General features: G+C 38.6%; 1 protein-coding gene across 2 annotated transcripts; it reads left to right on the top strand.

Annotated features, from left to right (window-relative positions):
* Positions 1–17,031: 17,031 nt before the first annotated feature.
* LOC110619238 (transcription factor bHLH143) lies at positions 17,032–21,024 on the top strand. 2 transcript variants are annotated; one of them, XM_021762536.2, is made up of 4 exons: positions 17,032–17,223; positions 18,009–18,598; positions 18,741–18,902; positions 18,989–21,024. In XM_021762536.2, exon 4 carries the CDS (start codon positions 19,006–19,008, stop codon positions 20,056–20,058), a length of 1,053 nt encoding a protein of 350 aa, XP_021618228.1. In that variant the 5' UTR covers positions 17,032–17,223; positions 18,009–18,598; positions 18,741–18,902; positions 18,989–19,005; the 3' UTR covers positions 20,059–21,024. The 2 variants fall into 2 exon arrangements, with proteins under 2 accessions (XP_021618228.1, XP_021618229.1); XM_021762537.2 differs by lacking the exons at positions 17,032–17,223; positions 18,009–18,598 and having other exon boundaries at positions 18,605–18,902.
* Positions 21,025–21,237: the final 213 nt, after the last annotated feature.

Here is a 21,237-nt window from a genome sequence, read left to right as displayed (position 1 = left end):
TGTGCTTGACCATAGACTGTTGTTATCCCTTGTTAATTACATGATCTTAGAGATTTTTATGATGTTTTTGTAAACCAACTCAGCATATGAAATGTCACCCATTGGGGGCACTGATGAGATCCCACAGAGGGATCAATGTTATGATTATGTTATGGTGCATGCACAGGTTGAGTTGGCGTATGAATGGAAAGAAAAGTTTTAATTTTTATGTATGTTGTTGATCATGTATGGGATTAAGCAGGTTCACAGGATGCATGTTAGGCTTGCTATGGGTCCCGGCGGCCTTAAGTTGACCCGGATCCTAGCGCCGGTAGCGGTCCGATTTTCGGGTCGTTACAGAATGGTATCAGAGCCCTAGGTTCATATGGTCGGACCTAGAGTGTCGGGCTCATAGATGTTATAGAAGGTCAAGCACAATAGGAAAGATCATGTCCACTAGAATAGGATGTGAAGTCCTGTCTTACCTAATGATGTGAAATGCCATGATGATATGCATGTGCATTAATGATGTGTGATGTGTGATGCGGGTTCATGTGTGCCCACATGAACCATATGATGCTAATGTTTGCTTGTGATGTGCACTGTTTTTCAGAAAACAGGATGAGGGGAACTCGTCGATCAGCAAGATTGACTGGAGTGCCACCTGAGGATGAGGGCACGAGCGCCCGTCCTCCTACATTGCCTAGGGCAATGTCTAGTAGGTCTAACCGAGATAGAGCAGTAAGAGACCCTAGAAGGTCTTTGGATCTGGGTAGGAGCAGATCAGTCAGAGGAACAGTTCAGGGAGGAGCGTCAGAGGACTTGGGGGAGGATATGGATGTAGAGCAGAGGAGAGATGGTAGTCTGGGAGTTAGCATGTCGGAGGAAGGTATGGGAGAATCCCAAGGAGGCACTCAGGCCTCGGGATTTGTTCAGCCACCTTACTACCCACCCTTCTCACAAAACCCCGGGTATTTGATGGGAGGCACATCGGATTACCCTAGCTTCACTCCTTATCCCACACAGATGCCATACCCACCATACTACCCACCATATTCACAATACCCAATGTATCCACCCCCACCTTACTATCCAAATCCAGCAAACCCTACCTCAGAAAATGTTGCACCACCTCCACCACCTACAGAACCAGCAGCCCCAGTTGCTCAGCCATCTAGACCTAGCTCAGCCAGTGAGAGCAAGGTTAAGATGACTGACTATATGAAATTGGGTGCTCCCCAGTATGAAAAAGGGGATGACCCATTTGTATATCTTGAAAGGGTTAAAGTGATCACAGAGGAGATTGGGGCTGATGACAGTAGAGCCATTCAGATGGCTGGGTTCACGCTTAAGTGCAAGAAGGCACGAGAGTGGTTCAAGAATTATGTGAACCCGAGAGTGGACAGCATGTCTTGGGAAGAGTTTGCAAACGAGTTTGCAGGTTGGGCTTTTCCCGATAGTTCAAGAGAGTTGAAGATGATAGAGTTTGAACAGTTGAGGCAGACGGATGAAATGAGTGTAGAGGACTACACCGACAGATTCTTGGAGCTGTTGCCTTTTGCTGGGCAGAGTCTGGATAGAGATTCGAAGAAGTCAATGAGGTATGTCATGAAGCTTCATTCCAGGTATTCCTCTTTGATTCAGTCCGTGGACAGGGAGAGCTTCCATGCCATAGTAGATATGGCTAGGAAAATGGAGGCCAGTGCCATCATTCAGGGGACAGTTAAGCAGATAGTGGCACAGCCTTCTGGTTCTAAAACTCCGGGTGGGGGAAGGTTAGATCCCTCTACCTTGAGTGCAGCAGCTTCAGGCAGTAAGAGATGGGGTAAACCCAAGGGTAAGAAGAATAAGTTCTGGAGTAAAGTCAAGTCTAGTCTGGGATTTGGAAGTGGCTCAAGCTCTGGTGCTGATAATGCAGTTTGTGCGAAGTGTGGTAGGCCACACAGGGGAGTATGTCGGTTTGGGACAAACGCCTGTTTCAGATGTGGTCAGGAGGGGCATATGGCTCGAGAATGTCCCAGAGCAGTCCCGATGGCTCAGTCCCAGCAGACAGCCTCAGGCAGTGTAGCGCAACCAGCAGCTCCAACCATGACTCAGGCCAGTGGCAGAGGCAGAGGGAGAGGGGCAGCCTCTTCTTCAGCGGGTTTCCGAGGTGAAGGTCCATCAGCTCCAGCACGGATCTTCACAATGACACAGCAGGAGGCAGATGCATCTAACACCGTGGTAGCAGGTAACTTAATTATTGGTTGTTCAGATGTGTATGCCTTGATGGACCCTAGTGCATCTCATTCTTTTATTGCTCCAAGAGCCGTGGGGAGGTTGGGTCTGATGACTTCTGGGTTAGAGTGTCCTCTCTGGGTCAGTGGATCCAAGTGTGATCCATCAGTGGCAGAGTCAGTCTGCTAGTGTAGTCCTGTGTTTGTTGAGGGAAGATGCTTGTCCGCCGACCTAGTGGTTCTAGATTTGACAGATTTTGACGTCATTCTAGGGATGGACTGGTTATCTACCCATGGTGCTACCTTGGACTGCAGGGACAAGGTAGTCAGGTTCAGAGGTCAGGATGGGTCCGAGGTTGTCTTCAGAGGAGACAGGAGGGGTACACCTAGAGGTCTGATATCAGCTCTTCAGGCTCGTAGGTTGCTCAGGAGGGGATGTTAGGGGTATTTGGCTCATGTGAGAGAGCTTAGCAGTCAGGTTAGAGAGCCCGCCTCGGTGCCAGTGGTTAGAGAGTTCTTAGATGTGTTCCCAGACGAGCTGCCAGGTTTACCACCTGCTAGGGAGATAGAGTTCGAGATAGAACTGATGCCTGGAACCCGACCGATCTCTATCCCTCCCTACAGGATGGCGCCAGCAGAATTGAAAGAGTTGAAGGAGCAGTTATAGGAGTTGGTAGACAAGGGCTTCATCCGACCGAGTACCTCACCCTGGGGTGCTCCAGTTTTGTTTGTGAGAAAGAAGGATGGATCCCTTAGGCTTTGTATCGACTACAGGCAGTTGAACAAAGTCACTACCAAGAACAAGTACCCATTGCCAAGGATCGACGATCTATTCGACCAGCTAACAGGAGCGGGTTGTTTCTCCAAAATAGATCTGAGGTCCGGGTATCATCAGTTGAGGATCAGGGAAGAGGACGTGCCAAAGACAGCTTTCAGGACCAGATATGGGCATTTTGAGTTCCTTGTGATGCCGTTCGGGTTAACCAACGCCCCTGCAGCATTCATGGATCTCATTAACAGAGTGTTTAGCCAGTACCTGGATCACTTCGTTATTGTCTTCATAGATGATATCTTGGTGTATTCCAGGAATGCAGAGGAGCATGCCCATCATCTGAGGTTGGTTCTACAGACCTTGAGGGAACATGGCTTGTATGCCAAGTTCTCTAAGTGTGAGTTCTGGCTGAGGAGCATTTCGTTCTTGGGGCATGTAGTGTCAGAGAATGGGATAGAGGTGGACCCCAAGAAGACAGAAACTGTAGCTAACTGGCCTAGACCCACTTCAGTGACGGAGATCAGGAGTTTCTTGGGTTTGGCAGGTTACTACAGAAGGTTCGTTCAGGACTTCTCGAAAATAGCAGCTCCTCTGACCAGACTAACCAGGAAGAATCAGAAGTTTCTGTGGACCGACCAGTGCGAAGAGAGTTTTGAAGAGCTTAAGAAGAGGTTGACTTCAGCACCAGTTTTAGCTCTGCCATCTAGTGATGAGGACTTTACAGTCTTTTGTGATGCGTCCCGTGTGGGACTGGGTTGTGTACTGATGCAAAGTGAGAGGGTGATTGCTTATGCTTCGAGGCAGCTAAAGAAGCATGAGTTGAATTACCCCACACATGACCTTGAGATGGCAGCAGTAATCTTTGCACTCAAGATGTGGAGGCACTACCTCTATGGGGTAAAATGTGAGATCTTTACAGATCATAAGAGCCTGCAGTACATCCTGAGTCAAAGAGATTTGAACTTGAGACAAAGGAGATGGGTAGAGCTGCTGAGTGACTATGATTGCAAAATTCAGTATCATCCGGGTAAGGCGAATGTTGTGGCAGACGCCCTAAGCCGGAAGTCACTAGGCAGTCTATCCCACATCACGGCAGAGAGGAGACCAGTGGTGAAGGAGTTTTACAAGCTCCTTGATGAAGGTCTACAGTTGGAGTTGTCTGGTACAGGTGCCTTGGTTGCTCAAATGAAAGTGACACCCGTGTTTCTGGAGCAGGTGGCTCAGAAACAGCATGAGGACCCAGAATTAGTGAAGATTGCCAGGACTGTTCAGTCAGGCAAGGACAGTGAGTTCAGATTCGACAATAAGGGGATCCTCCGCTATGGGAGTCGATTGTGTGTACCAGATGACATAGGGCTAAAAGGAGACATTATGAGAGAGGCTCATAATGCAAGATACAGCATTCACCCCGGAGCCACCAAGATATATCAGGATTTGAAAAAGGTTTATTGGTGGTCAGCTATGAAGAGAGAAGTGGCACAGTTTGTGTCAGCCTGCGAAATGTGTCAGAGGGTGAAGCTGGAACATCAGAAGCCGGCTGGAATGCTTAACCCGCTACCTATTCCAGAGTGGAAATGGGAGAATATAGCTATGGACTTCGTAGTGGGGTTACCGGCGATGTCCAACAGATTGGACTCCATATGGGTGGTTGTGGACAGACTCACCAAATCTGCTCACTTCATCCCTGTCAGGAGTGGCTATTCAGTGGACAAGTTGGCGCAGGTGTACGTTGAAGAGATAGTCAGACTGCATGGGGTTCCTGTTTCTATAGTGTCAGATAGAGGGCCCCAGTTCACCTCCAGGTTTTGGCGGAGTCTGCAGAATGCCATGGGTACCAGGTTGGATTTCAGTACTGCCTTCCATCCACAGACTGACGGACAGTCGGAAAGGACCATCCAGACTATCGAGGATATGCTTAGAATGTGTGTGCTGGACTTTGGCGGTTCTTGGAGGCAGCATCTACCTTTGGTGGAGTTTGCTTACAACAACAGCCATCATGCTAGCATCGGGATGGCTCCATATGAAGCCTTATATGGAAGGAAGTGCAGGTCACCTGTTTGCTGGGAAGAAGTTGGAGAAAAGGTCTTGGCAGGGCCTGAGCTAGTAGAGATCACCAGCAGGGTGGTACCCTTAATCAGAGAAAGAATCAAGACTGCTGCAAGCAGACAGAAGAGTTATACAGACATCCGCAGAAGGCAAGTAGAGTTCCAGGAGGGGGATCTGGTATTGCTCAAGGTGTCTCCAATGAAAGGAGTGGTTCGGTTTGGGAAGAAGGGTAAGCTGGCTCCGCGGTACATCAGACCCTTTGAAGTCTTGCAAAAGATTGGGAATGTATCGTACAAGCTAGATTTACCTGCTTCAATGGAGAGAATCCATCCGGTTTTCCATGTTTCTATGTTGAGAAAGTTCGTGTCAGATCCGGGCAAGGTTCTTAGTGAGCCTGATGTGGAGATCCAAGAGGATCTCACCTATGTTGAGCAGCCAGTGCGGATCATAGACACCCAGATCAGAAAACTGAGAAACAAGGAAATCCCGATGGTGAAAGTCCTTTGGAACCACCACAATATGGAAGAATGCACTTGGGAGACACGGGAGTCCATGCTCCGGCAATATCCTCATCTCTTTTAAGGTTAGTCTCTATGTGTTTTATGTTGTATGCCTTGCATGTGCTAGTTGAGGAACATTCGGGGACGAATGTTCTTAAGGGGGGGAGAATGTAATACCCGGCTAAACTCCGGTATCGGAATTCCTACCGTCCGGTGGAATCTCGGATGTCGGAAGCCTCTAGTAGGGTAAAACCATGTTTTTATAAAATGTTTTAATGTGTTTTATGTTTTAAGCATGAAAGAAAATGAGTTTTTGCATGAAAATAGCATTGGAGGAAAACTCAGGTTCGGCCGCCGAACCTCAAGTTCGGCCGCCGAACATGCATGCGTTGCGGGTGTGCTTTAGGCCCCCGAAAGCATAAGTGAGGGAAGTCCAGGTTCGGCCGCCGAACCTCAAGTTCGGCCGCCGAACATGGCATGCATGCGGAGGCACATTCGGCCCCCGAACGTGGTCTGGCCAGCCACTATAAAAGGGTCCCTTAGCCGAAAACGGGCGATCTTTTTCCCCATTTTCGGCCAAGGTGAGTCTCCGCCGCCCCTCACCCATCTTTGGCGTCTTTCCTCTAGATCTTTCAAGATTTTCATTTGTTTTAACCTTGTTTTGAAGATTTGAGCTTTTGAGCAAGGTTTTGGAGCTTGGAGGTTCAAGAATCCAATCTCTCCCAACTTCGAGTTTAGGTCGTCTCTCTCTCGATCTTCAAGAGGTAAGAGCCGATCTTAAGCTCATTGCATGTTTAAAGTAAGTTTTAAGTAGATCTATGGGGTAGAATGCATGTTTAGGTTATGGTTATGTTTATGGGTATAAATGTATGTTCATGAACAATGTGGATGCTTGATGTGTTGTAGATGGGGTTTATGATGGTTTGTGACCCCTAGGAACATGTATGCTTGTGTATGTGTGTTGTAGAATAGGTTTGATGCATGTTTGGAAGGTTTGGAGGCAAAATGTGCAAAGGGAGCCAAGTTTCTGCCCTTTGGCAGAAACCAGGTTCGGCAGCCGAAGGACTTTCGGCCGCCGAACATGGCTGGGGAGGCAGCCTTTCGGCTGCCGAAGCTTGCCCCCGAAAGGGAGACTTTCGTCTCTGTCTGGCAGTTTCGGCCGCCGAAAGTGCCGCCGAACATGCATGAGTTTCGTCTCTGTCTGGGAGTTTTGGCCGCCGAAGGTGCCGCCGAACCTGCCTGATTTTTGGCTCTGGAGGGACTTTCGGCCGCCGAACCTGCCGCCGAAAGTGCCCTGTCCAGGCCTCCTTTGCATGTTTTTCTATGGTTGTTTCATGATGTTTTAGGGGGTTTTTGGGGAGTAGTTTAGAGATATGTTCTAGTATGTTTGGTCCCTCATTTGAGTCCACCTGTGTAGGTTCGGACCCGAGGAACCGAGGACCCCAGCAGTGAGTTCAGCTGCTTCGGTGTTGTCAGAGTCAGCCAGAGGTGAGTGGAACTAAACTTAATCCTTTAAATTGAGAAATTAAATGTTTTATCATGTTTCATACATCATGATTATGCAATAGGATGATTGCATTAGATTTCACGAATATGCCGCATTACATCGATTGTTGTTGATGTGGGTGAATGTTGGATGACCCAATTAGTCCATGACAGGAAGACCAGGACCCCATTCTACGGCCTGGCACGGTTATGGGACTCGAAGACCAGGAGCCCAGAGGAGGCCCAGGGGCAATGGTAAGTAATGTATGTATGATAGGAAGACCAGGACCCCATGCTACGGCCTGGCACAGAGTTAGCTTGGACTAATTGGTGACAAGTTCACCCAACCCTTATGTGAATTGTCTGTGTTATGATGCATTTCATTGGAGCATAGTGTTAATATGTTTTATAGTTCTGCTCACTGGGCTTTTAGCTCACCCCTCTCCCTTTACCCCCAAGCTTGCAAGTACAGTATAGTGCGGGAGTCCGGATAGAGTAAAGAAGTCATGCTTATGTAATAACTAGCAATGGACATGATCAAATTGTAATGTAATGTCTTAATCAGTATAGATATGTAATGAGATGATGTGTATGGATGTTAGAGTGTGCTTGACCATAGACTGTTGTTATCCCTTGTTAATTACATGATCTTAGAGATTTTTGTGATGTTTTTGTAAACCAACTCAGCATATGAAATGTCACCCATTGGGGGCACTGATGAGATCCCACAGAGGGATCAATGTTATGATTATGTTATGGTGCATGCACAGGTTGAGTTGGCGTATGAATGGAAAGAAAAGTTTTAATTTTTATGTATGTTGTTGATCATGTATGGGATTAAGCAGGTTCACAGGATGCATGTTAGGCTTGCTACGGGTCCCGGCGGCCTTAAGTCGACCCGGATCCTAGCGCCGGTAGCGGTCCGATTTTCGGGTCGTTACAATATAGATCCCGCTTTAAGCCTATCCCACACTGCAATAATGCCTCTCTAAAGATTAGAACAATGGTTTTTGCGAAGATGGCAAGAGAAATAAGAATTCTTAATCTTGTATTTGGATTGCAACACTTGAACCCATAGGGCTTGATGATTAGTTAGAATTCCCCAGGCCAACTTCATCATGAAAGCATGATTAGTGCTCCTGGCACTTCTAATACCCAGCCCTCCACTTTCTTTGGAATGTTGCACTCTTTGCCAATTGACCAATGGAATCTTGCCATTTCTTCTTGAATTAGCCCATATGAAACGCCTATAAAGTTTATCAATTTCATTACATATTGATGCAGGCAGATAGGCAGTTTGCATGATGTATGTAGGAATAGCTGTAATAACTGTCTGGGCTAGAGTGGTTCTCCCAGCAAGAGAAAGTATTTTGTTCTCCTAGCTTTCAATTTTTCCGCTAATCTTTTCAATGATATACTGGTATGTAGACTTGTTAATCCTGGAGTGAATTAATGGCACCCCTAAATATTTACTCAAATCATCAGTCACCTGAACTTCAAGCTGCCTACTCAAAATTCCTTTATCATGAATAAAGATATTGGAAGAAAATAGGACTAAGGTTTTATCTTTGTTGATCTTCTGACCTAAACTTTTGCAGAATCCTTTTGCAGAATCCTTCCACCTGAGAAGTTTCAGCAAACAGGATAAGGTCATCTGCGAAGAAAAGATGTGAAATGGGTGGACCACCCCAATTGAGAATCACAGGTTTCCACCATCCTTTGTCAATAGCACCAGTAATTCCGTAAGCTAAGCGTTCCAGACAAAGAACGAAAAGATAGGGAGATAGAGGATCTCCTTGTCTTAAACCCCTTAATGGTCGGAAGCTAGCAGAAAGCTCTCCATTCCAGACAACCTGCTTAGATACAAAGGACACATAATTCATAATGATTTGTATCATATTAGAAGGCAGCCCCACTTCTGTTAGTGTGTCTTGAAGAAAGGCGTATCTAATTCTGTCATAGGCTTTCTCCAAGTTAACTTTCAGAGCAATGAAGCCTCTCCTACCTTTCTTAACATGCATAGAATGCATGACCTCTTGGGCTATAATGATATTGTCTATTATCTTCCTACTTGTGAAAAGCTAGTTTGGTTAGGGTCAACAAGAGAAGGTAAGATAGATTTAACTCTATTGGCAATTAGCTTGGCCACAATTTTGTACATGATCATGCACAAAGCAATAGGCCTGAAATGCTTAATATTAATAGGATGAGAAATTTTGGGTATTAAAGAGATAAGAGTGTGATTGAAGCCATTATCTAGATTACCTTTCTGCATGACTCTAATGACCTCATAAAAAATATCCTTACCAACTAACTCCCATTGGCTTTGAAAGAAGCTTGCTTGAAAGCCATCCTGCTTCATGTCAATGAGCAAAGCCCGAACTTCTTTTATAGTCACAACTTGGTTTAGAATAGACATAGCATTAGTTGAAAGACAAGGAAACTTACCTTTGAGATGATAATCCCTACAAGAAGTATTTTCCTCATTATACAAGTTTTGAAAAAACAATGATGCAAGTTTCTTAAGATCATCTTGATTATCAACCCAAATTTCATGATCATTCTGCAAAAGCTCAATTCGGTTTCTTTTTCTTCTCGTGATATTTTTAGAGTGAAAATAGGCAGTGTTTCTGTCAACCCACTTAATCCATTTAGCTTTGGACTTTTGATACCAGAGGAGCTCTTTATGATCAAGAATAGAATCAAGTTTCTTTTTTAGCTCGATCTCAACCTCTGATAAATATGTAGAGCACCTGTTATTAAGATATTTATGAATACCATTTATTTGAGCTAGCAATCTTTTTTTCTATTGAAAAATATTTCCAAACACCTCTCTGCTCCATATCCTTAACCTGCTTGACAAACATGAAAGAGACCCATGAAACTATTATGTTAAATGGTCGGTAAGTGGTCGATAATTTACTTTAGCGATCACTTTTTGATAATTCAATTAATAAATTTCATCATTATTTTTTTATTTTCTTGTAATAATTAAATGTAAATTAGACATAAGTAGGAAAAAAAAAAAGGAATGGTCACTATATACTTTAAATTTTACTAACCCTGTTGTACTTTAAAGTTTTGTAACATGATAAAATTATTTTTTTATTTTATTGAAAATAATTTTATCATTTTATAAAAATTTAGAGCATAACTAATAAAATATAGACGATTAACAATAATTGAGACCATTTCTTTGCTAACCATGTAATAAAATTATAGCCACATCTTTTCTCCTAGTTTGCTGATAACATGTTAAATATAAGGCCCCCTATGATCAGGATATGTGTCCGCGGTCCGACCAGGTCTAAAGAACTAAAGAGAACCGACCTCTTCAATGATCGAAATGATCAGACCGACCACTTCAAGACTTATACCACAAATGAGACAGCTGAACACCGGAACAACCGACCTCAAGAAAGGAACTTGACTTTGTACAAGTGGGATAAGTCACGCACAAACCTAGTAAAACCAAGGCAAGACACCGACCTCACCCGCGATGATCGGCCCCTCTAATCCTCTTCGAGGCATTAAATATATGTGTAGAAAGGCTGCCTAGCTGCTTAACATGCCTACCAAAGGTATGGGCTCAACAGCTCAGTATTGATTAGTCGTCTACCTGCCACATCACACCACTATCCAATTTGATGGGACATAAAGCAAGGAATCAGAATACAAACATCCTTGAACCAACCTTGCCAAGAGGATCATCTCTCCTAGAGGAATGACTCCCTCCTCTCTCCTCACTCAGGCTCTCACCAAAGGTTCACTCTCTCGAGAACTAAAGCCCTCCGAAAGTGAGACTCTCACTCTTTCAAGAACTAAAGTCCAAAGAAGCTAATTTCTCTCTCAGACTCATAGGAGAACCCTCAAAATAGAGATTCTCTGGAGATTCCTCATAAATGTTTTATTATTTATTTCCTTTTATTTTCTATTTATGTTAATGAATCTCACATAATTTTTGGTCTAACTTGAGCGTTAAAGGATCTTTACCGGGACATCTCCGGTGGGGATTCCTGATCATTTTTTTTCTATCTTACAAGTCTCATTCCTTAAAATCAAACATGGAGAGACCTAATAGAATCGATCGTGGATCAGTGGTCAATCCATTGAATCGAACTGCTGCTCAAATGTCCACATTTAAATACCCCGTTGGATCTACTATCATGCTGAATTAAAATTTTTTCTTACTGTTTCTAATCTACAAATCAATAATTTCAGAAGAATTTATATCGTTAAAAGACAAAATATTTTCTTCTAAATTTAAAAATATTTTATATTTAGGATTCAAACTTGGTATCTAGAGAAGAAATTCATATCATTTTTTCTCCTCTTTTTACCTCTTGAATTTAGAATATAAAATTATTAGTGCAAATATTGATTTCATAATTATACAGTATTTTAAGGAATCCCTCCAAATATTATGAGTGAAATTTGAAGTCTCTTTCAGTTTTTATTGCCATAAAAAAGGCAGACCTTATCATGTTATGAATGAATTTAATTAGGGTTTGTGCTTTTGCATTGGTTGTCTCCAGCCTAAGTGGGATTTTGTTATATATATTTATATTTATAAAATATTAATAATATTCACATTATTGATTGGTTTTAGATTTTCCATCCATAAAATAATTTATTTTAGTTATAGTGATACATAATTTAACAGTAGCTTTTCATAGTACTGATTCATATGATTAATTATTTTTCTTTTATGCATTTAATTAATAAATTAAAGGTGATAATAATTATAGTAATGACCCATTACACCAAAGATTAAATTAATTATTATAAATTTTTTCTTAAATTTTGGTCTATTGATAATGATGATTTTTGATTGTTAGAGTGGAAATCTTGTTATGAGTGATTGGCACGTGATTGGCTATAGTTTTGATATTTATTAATTATAATTATATTTGCATGCTGGTCTTATTATCATTATTTTTTCTTGAAGTTATTATTATTATTATTAGTGGTTTCATGCTTGAGGCATTGGTTTTATCATTACAGTGTAATAGATGTCAAAGATTTGAGAAAACTAAAGTTATTTTGTGATCAAGGGAGTTTTTGTTTCATCTTTTTTTTATTCAAAAGGTATGAAAATAACTTTTAAATGCATTTTTTACTTTAGTAATTTTTAGAATGATTATATAAATTTATTCATTTTTTTTATTTATTGGGATTAAAATTTATTATTATAAAATAAATTTAAATATAATTTTATGGATTATAATTTTTTTAATCAATAGATAAGATTTCATAGCATTGCTTAGAATCCATATGGGGACTGAAAAGAAAATTCAATAAGAGCTGAAGATTAAAAAAAAAAAAAAAGAAAAAAAGTTGAAGGCCTCTAAAGCTCTATGATGCAAACTAAGCTTAAGGACTAAAAACATGAAACTCTATGACTAAGCTTGAACAAGAAGAAGAGAATCCAGCGGCTAATTTCCATTGTCATTGATGTCTATTTTTCTCCTATTCTCATCTATCTTGAAGGATAGATGATGATTATAAAAAAAAAAAATTATTCATGACTTCTTTTTCAAAAATATGTCTTTGCATAAAAAAACAAAGGCTCTAATATCATAAAAGTATATATTTATCGATTTACAAAAGAGTCTATGATTAGAGTTTTTATAGTTTTTGAGCTTCTAAGATTAAGCAACAAAAGACGAGAGTCGATTGAGAGACTTTCAAAATCTTCACGATTCGAAAGTTTGATACACTCTTTTGTCAGCCAAAGAAAAGAGAAGATATATTCTTCCTAATCATGGCAAAATCAATACCAACAGAATAAAAATTACCAAACCCAAGCTATATGTAAAAGTTTACATGAGCAAGAACTGACAAGGAATGCCAAATTTGTCTGTGATATATTAAATTGAAAGTCCATTGACAATATTACCAAATTTATCTGTGATAAATTGAAAGTTCATTTATAAGTACCCGATCTATCAATAAAAAAAATAACTTATTTTTATATACCACTTATTACGATATAGGAAGGCAAAATCTATTTGTGCGATAGACGGAGAGCTTGTGAAAGCTCTCCAGTTCAATAAAAATAAAGGCCAACACCTTGAGAAAAGAAAGGAAAAAACAAAGATATTTCTCTCCACTAGGAAGAGAAAGATAATTTCTGAGAGAGTTTAACCAGATTTGGATTTTAGAATAAATTAAATCAATTACTGATTTGATTTTTGAGTTTTTTGGTTGAATCGGGCGAGCTGATCCAATTTTCAAAACTAGGCACCATGGTCTGATAATGGTGTGACATAGCTCAATTCTTAGATCACTTGAGCCTGCCTCTTTCAGGCTTTCAGCCCATCTCAAGAATTACTTTTGTTATTTTTCTTTTTTACTTTTCAAAATTGCCAATAGATTTTTGTCCTATAAAAAATATTTTAATACTATTTAATTAGATGGTAATTAACGGTACCAATATATTCCAATTTGAAAGTTAAATTGGTCAATGAAATCTTTATTATTTTTTAAAAATAATTAATTTAATGTTTAATGTTCATTTTAAATTAATTTAAGTTCTTAAAATGTAATTTCAAACTAAATGAATATGAGGTAAAATAATTATGAATTTCGATTAAAGATTTCTGATTTGTAGTTTAGGTTTCAATGATTGAATAAAATGGATCTATATAATTGGAACTTTAATGGAGTCTCAAAGGTAATTATGGAGGGCAACAAGTCTGCTATTTAAAGTTCTTGAATTCAGTTGTTGGAGAAAGAGACTCCCCCTTCTCATGGCAACTTCACTTTCATTAAGAGTGGTCCAGCTTGATTGAAGTATCTTTTAAAAGCTTGGATGCATTATTATTATTGTTATTATTTTCAAACAATAATATTTGCAAATGACTTATGCTTTTTTTTAAAAAAAGAAAAAGGTAAAAAACTCTATACAAGATGCTCCAATTAGGAGATGCACAAGGAAGATTACTAAACCTGCTTGGCTGTAAGACTTTATTGCCTTAGCAACCCAATAACCTAATCCTACCAACAGCAACAGTCCAAGAATAAATTCTGCTACATCAGGTATTTTTCCTTCCTTTATTCACCTTAAATCCTCTTATACAGTCTTTGTAGCCAATGTATCTAAGATTAAGGAACCTAACTTTTATATTCATGCTAAACATGACAAAAATTGGGTGCTAGCCATGCAAAATGAATTGCAAGCTCTTGAACAAAACCAAACATGGAAAATAACTAACTTGCCTACAGGAAAGAAACCCATAGTATGCAAATAGGTGTTCAAAGTAAAATATCTTCCTGATGGGGCAGTTGAAAGGTATAAGGCAAGACTTGTTGCTAAGGACTTTAACCAATTGCTTGGCTTGAATTATACTAATAGTTTTTTCCCTGTTGCTAAATCTGTCACTGTCAGAATTCTTTTAGCAATTGCAGCTGCAAAAGATTGGCCAATTCATCTACTGGATATCAATAATGTCTTCTTGCATGGCTCTATTGATGAAGAACTCTATATGAATCCTTCTAAGGGCTATGAAAAAACATGACTAGGCCAAGTCTGTAAACTTAAAAGGTCTCTATATGGACATTATATAAGATGCAGGACTTCAAAATGCTAAAACTGTTAGTTCTCCCATGGTGAAAGGTTGCAAAATGTTGCCTAATTAAGGTGCAACACTCCCTGACCCTAAAGTTTACAGAAGGCTAGTAGGCAGGTTGTTTTATCTCAGTCTCACTAGACCTGACATCACTTATTCAGTACAACAATTGAGTTAGTTTATGCAGCTTCCTTGCCAATCTCACTTTAAAGTAGCATATCATATACTAAAGTATCTCAAAGGTAATTCATCCCAAGGCATTTTTTTTCCAAGACCAACAATCTTCACTTGTCTACATACTGTGATGCAGATTGGGCTTCATGCCTTGTATCCAAAAAATCTATCACAGGCTATTGTGTTTTCCTAGGGTCTTCCCTTATTTTCTAGATATCCAAGAAGCAAGCCACTGTTAGCAGATCCACGGCTGAAGCAGAATATAGAAGCATGACAACAATAGTTTGTGAACTACAATGGATAATGTATGTTCTTTAAAATCTCCAAGTTCTTATTTCCTTGTCCATTCCACTAAAATGCGACAATCAAGCAGCCCTTTATATTGCTGCAAATCTGATATTTCATGAGCGTACTAAGCATCTAAAAATTGACTACCATGTTATAAGGAACAATCTAATATAAGGCTTTATCTCTACCGAGCACATAGATTCGAAGCTTCAACTAGCAAACTTACTTACCAATCCATTGTGCAATCCTTCCTTCACTCACTCATTGTCCAAGATGAGATTATTGAAATCTTCACCATCTCCATTTTGAGGGGGGATGTAAGTGTAAAATAGATTTATAAAATGGAGGAAAATTTTGTTCTAGTTCATTCTAGATAGTTCCAGTTCTGTTTGAATAATTGAGAGGAGATTGGTTCTTAATTTCCAGCTCAACATAGGCAGTTATAACCTTCTCGATCTTTTTCTTGTATAAATACGACTACTCTCTGTTTAATAAGATCATCTAGTTCATCCCTCTCAAGCTTCTTTTGCTATTCACATAATTATCACAATAAGAAGTAGAAAATAAATATAACATAATTAGGAGAAGATACATCGATGAGGTGCAAATTCAACTATTTCATTTTACCAGGACATCGATGCCAAATAGATTCTTCAAACAAGCTAATTCTAAGAGAATGCAACCGGAGGAGAGTTAGAGTAAATCAACACACATTGCAAGGTAAAATGGTTTGAATTAAAGAAATAAACGGGTAGCGAATAAAACTTTTTGACACATTTAGTCGTGAGAGACTAGGTGTATTCGACAAGACTACTGCTAACCTCATTAAGAGGTGCATGCCATATAAAATAGAGATATCGTTTTTTCGATTATTAGTAACAAATGGCAAAGAATCACAAGGAGTCTTAACCTTAAATAACCACCAAAATAACATCCACAAAAAACTAAAAACCTATCAATATAAAGAAGATAACTAGATCAAAATCATCCCTCATAAAACAATATATTTAAAATAAAAAAAAAATCAAACAATGCTTTTATTTATCCACAAACCTATTCATAGTTGGAAGAAAAGTTCACTCCCCATAGGAAAATTTTTTTTTTCTAGTCAAATAAGGTAGGAGACGCCGCATGCAAGTGAGCAATGGCGGAACTTTTAAAGGGTATGTGAGGTCATCGCCTCCACAAATAAAAAGAATTATATTTGTACATGGCACACCAATAGTAAATTATATCGAATAATGACTAATATAAAAAATAAAATATTTTACTTGATTAATTATCTTATTTAATTTTTTCGATTCTTATAAGATCATAATAGAATGATGATTTTCAATAATAAAGATAATTAAGACTAGATTGAAGATTAGATCACAAATTTCTTGTACATAGTATGGTAGTTTATAAAAAAAGAAAATAACTGAAAATTTTAGTTTCTATTTAATTATTGTAGACTTTAAATTTCTAAAATAACAAAGCTCAATACTTTAAATAAAATATTAATTGACCTAAAAAATGAAATGTTTGTGTTTTTGATAATTTTAGCTAAATATTTTAATTTTAATAATTTATTTTAAAATTAAAATATATTTTATATAAAATTTTATTTTAATTTAAAATTAATATAAAGAGTATAATTTTATAAATTTTATTTAACATAAAATAAAAAATAATTGATATAAAATATCATATTCAGATATTTTAAAAATTTTATCTAAATCTTTAAATTTAATAATTTATTTTAAAATTAAAAAATTTACATAAATTTTATTTAAATTTAAAATCATATCTAAGGAAATTTGTTTTATTACAAAAAATTTTCAAAGAGCGATAGCGAGATGCTAGACACGCGCTGAATGGACAAAGCCGTAATTGCAATACGTTCTCTAAATTTAACCATCGAAAAGGGTCAAACTCTATTCTATAACAGTTAAATCATTAAGAAGGGTAATATGGTCAAATAATTTTCATTATTTTTTTCTATATAATCTTGGCATCCCTAAGCTTCCTTCACTGGTCACTTCTTCAAATTTACTTACCTTTTTTGTACTGCAATTTACAGCTCTCTCTCTCTCTCTCTCTCTCCCCCCTGCGTTCTCTCTGTAACTGTAAGCTTTCAGATTTTTAAGATATCCCTCGAGTCAACTCGCTGTGTCTTTGGATCTGAGCTAAAAGAGCTTTGATTTTCCACTGTAAGTAGTTCAACTTAATCCTTTTTCTGTTCCACTTTGTTTTTCTCATTTCCATTTTGTTTTTTGATTTTGGCTTACATTCTGTTTGGTTGCTGTGATATTTCTAACGAAAAAGAGTAGAAATTGAGTCTGATTTTATCATATCTTTTGTTGTTCATTTATTCTTTCTTTTTTTTTTTTTCAATAAAACAAATGCGATTGAATTACTGTGAAATTGAGTAGTTTTAAGGGAAAGCTAGTGAATTTATTTAATCTTTTAATGTCTCTGCTTCGTTTTGAGTTTATTTTCCCTTTTACGTGATGGGTTTATTTTTTCTTTTTGGTTGCCTCTTTTTTGGTAACTGGGTTTTTCAAGACCTAGCAAGTCTGTGGGGGCCGTTGAGAGCTAACGAGTTTAAGCATATGCTATTGCTTAACTCATGTGTAAGCTTTGATGTTTTGGTAAATTGAATCCACTATTAGCCTGCCTGTTTGCTGATAATATTCAAGAGAAGAAGATGAAACTTTGTATTTCTTTGTCTATCATTTTCACTTTCTGATGAATAAAATGAAACATAAGATAGATATCAGTTTTTTTAGGATTTTAATTACTGGGCATCTTGAATATTGAAAAGCAAATGTGGTTCTGTTGTCAAATATAGACGTCCATTGGCTTACCTCCTTTTCTAAGCGCCCAGATAAATAATTCATGTTTTAGTTGAGAAATTTCGTTTTTATGGTTTTGTTATGTTATTACAGTTTCTACTATATTTCTCATCATTTTGTTGGTATACACTTCTTAGCAGGAAATTTCATCGTGTACCTAGTTATCTGTGGATAATTCTATGGTGGAGTGAAGGAAAACAACATGCCTTGGTTGAGTAAATCAGTTGATGCGTTTCGCAATGTTGTACTATTGAATTTGTATTGCAGGGTTATTCTGTAAACTATTACTCAAACTGAAGGCTGAAACTCATTCTTCAGACTCTTGGCATGTCATTCTTCTCCAGAATGTTCATGAGATCCAGTTGCTTTCATCTTTTATTGTGATTTTTTACTATTAGCTTCAAATTGAAGCTACTTTTGTTAGTCTCTGTGTTTGATCCTAAGTTATATGAGGTTTCTGCTTCATCCTCATCTTGTTTCACTGAATTTCCTATCCATATATCATCTTTATTAAGAATTTCTTTTCTCCTAGTTTTATCATTAGGCAATTGTCTTGTATTGTTACGTATATCTGGATAGATTGAGTTTTGAGTGGTCAAAAGAAGTTATGGTGTGCCAAGCAGCAAGCCAAACAAGATTTCGGGCGTTAAAGTATGAGAATGGAATTGCTGGAAAACCGATAATTGTAGTTAGAGTCATCGCATGCTATCAACCATTGCAGGATTGCCAGGTTAGTGTTACCTACATTTAATCCTCGCTTAATCACTTAAAAATTGTTTGTGTGATGAAACATTATGTGGTTTACCAGTTGTCAAATTCTTTCATATTTTTTGCTATAATGGTCCTCAAATTTTTGGGTTTCTTTTTCCCAGGCCGAGTACTTCCGCCACTTGCTTAAACCTGTCACGTAGATATATTATAAAGTTCTGTTATAGTATCAAGCTGGAAATTTGTAGTTTCTCCCTTTTTTCTTCCATCATTCCAGAAAGAAGCAGCAAACCAATTCAATATTGCATATTGAAGTGGAAGTCTTGGTATGTTGGAAGTTTTCTTACAGTTTTTGAATCTAAAATGATCAAAAGTTCATCATAAATTATGTCTTGTATTTTTACATGTACAGGTAATAATTTTGGTTATATGGTTAAAGGCAACCTGCTCCCACCTGATTATACTTCGCAATTGCCAATTTTCAATTGCATGAGCACCTCAGTTGAGCCAGTGCAACCAGGATGTTTGCCAGCATTTGTGAACTCTGGCTTGTACACATTTTCTGCAAACACGATGACGTCAGGGATGGGAGTTCCATACATCCCAGGTTTGAATACTCAACAAAGCAATGGAGCCCAAGGGTTTTCTCAACGTGTGCGCCCTGTCTTCCAGAATTTGCTTCCTGCTGTGAACCCATATCTCAAAGAAAAGTTATCTGCTTTCGGTGGGGAGGTTGCACCAAATGGAATCCCTGGATGCCAGCGGAGATTTTTTATTTTTGATCAGTCTGGAAATGAAACAAGGTTAAGACATAGTTCGTATTTTCCTATTGATGGGAAACCAACTATAGCAGCTAGGAAACGCATTGGTGATTCTTATTTGCACTATGAAGATCATGCAGCTAAAGTGAACCAAATCAATGAAACTGTGCTGAAGGAAGTATCAGATGAGAATCACTTAAGTGGTGAAGAAAGTGAGATGCATGAAGACACTGAAGAAATCAATGCCTTACTTTACTCAGATGATGATGATGATTATGATGATAATGATAGTGGTGGTGATGATGAAGTGATAAGCACTGGTCACTCTCCCATTAAGATTAGAAGTTGTGAGACGCGAGGACAAGTAGATGAAATAACAGAAGAAGTCCCCAGTTCTGATGCCCAAAGCAAAAGGCGGAAATTGCTTGATGGTGGGTACAAATGCACATTACTGGCGGACACTGCTGGTACGACAAAAGTGACGGGTGTTCATGTGTGTGATGATGATGATGAATCAAGCTATGCTATTGGACAAAACCGAGAAGAAGAAAGGCATGCCATCCGGGGCAGCAAGCAGTTAAAGAAGGATAAGGTTCATGCAACATTGAAAATTCTGGAGAGCATAATCCCTGGTGCAAAGTACAAGGACCCATTGGTGGTACTTGATTTAGCTATAAATTATTTGGAATCTTTGAAGTTCAAAGCCTTTTCTCGGAGTTAACTAATGTTAAGTTTCATTTCCTCCAACTTTCGTAGTATGAAGTTGGCTAGTGGTGGAAGGAAGAATGAAGAAGGATAACAATCCAAGACTTCTTTCCTTGAATGATTGATGAGTTTGAAATAGTAGCTTTTCTGATGTGGGGTACTCTTTAGACTTCTTCCTCAGGAGCTGTATATAATGTGCCAATAAAAGGAGAGTAGTGGGAAGATTTAGCAATTTGCTTGCAGGGTGAAAGTAAAAGAGTTTATCTTTTAACTTTGTTATAAACTATGGATTAACAAAAGTCTTAATGATTTGAAAGTCCAGGTGATGCAAGTGGTGAATGAGAATTTTTTTCCCCTACAAGTGTTGAGAAGCCCTATGGATTTAGTGCATGCGCGTTAGGTAATTCTGGTCCCACTCTCCACCATTCATTTTCTTTGATTTATTGCTTGTTGTCTCCCTCTCTTTACCCTCAGACAAATCATGCTGATATTAACCTCTATTAAAATACAAAAAAAGTTTCAAATGTATGGGAGTACTGTAGAGAAGCGTGGCATCTCGCCATGAATTGTTGGGGGTCCACTCTTTTGATCAATTAGCTACTTGTGTGTATCCACACGTGAGTCTGGGTGGTGGCTATGTTTCTTATACAGTATATTCAGACATGAACCCATGATTATCCAGTGAAGCCTTTGATATCCAAGATGGGATTTGTCAGCTTTGTGTGCTCATCATGTGTTGGGATTGTGAATTTGGTGTTTCAGTAGTAGAGTGTGGAAGTGATTGAATTGAATGTAATTTATGTTTGCTGTTTTTTCCTTTGTTCATCCTGTTGTCCTATGTAGGATGATTGTATGTGTCTGTACACTCTGTATTGAAAAAGAGAAGATGATTTGTTGTGATTTTATTAATGTGGAGATGTTTTCTTGTGACTGTGATGAGTAAATGTGGGGGCTAGAGGATCCTGAGCTGATTTCTTTTGCAGATGGAACTTTTGTCTTTTTATACTTTGTACTGGGAACTATAATGGCAGGCCCCCTGTATGAAACAATGTTAAAAAGTTAAAGTGTGTTTACCATTTTGTTACAGATAATGCATAGGATTTGGGTCCCATTCCTATACAATACTTATTGTTCCTGTATACTAAAATTGTGGAAATTTTCGTCTGTGTCTACATGAATCTGTAATGTATAATCT

Source organism: Manihot esculenta, chromosome 7 (assembly GCF_001659605.2).
Source record: "Manihot esculenta cultivar AM560-2 chromosome 7, M.esculenta_v8, whole genome shotgun sequence".
Classification (NCBI taxonomy): domain Eukaryota; kingdom Viridiplantae; phylum Streptophyta; class Magnoliopsida; order Malpighiales; family Euphorbiaceae; genus Manihot; species Manihot esculenta.
This window is presented reverse-complemented; position numbering and strand designations above follow the sequence as displayed.

What these genes read in the sequence shown, in the direction of transcription:
- LOC110619238 (XM_021762536.2), top strand. Translation starts at nt 19,006, where the DNA reads ATGGTTAAAGGCAACCTGCTCCCACCTGATTATACTTCGCAATTGCCA.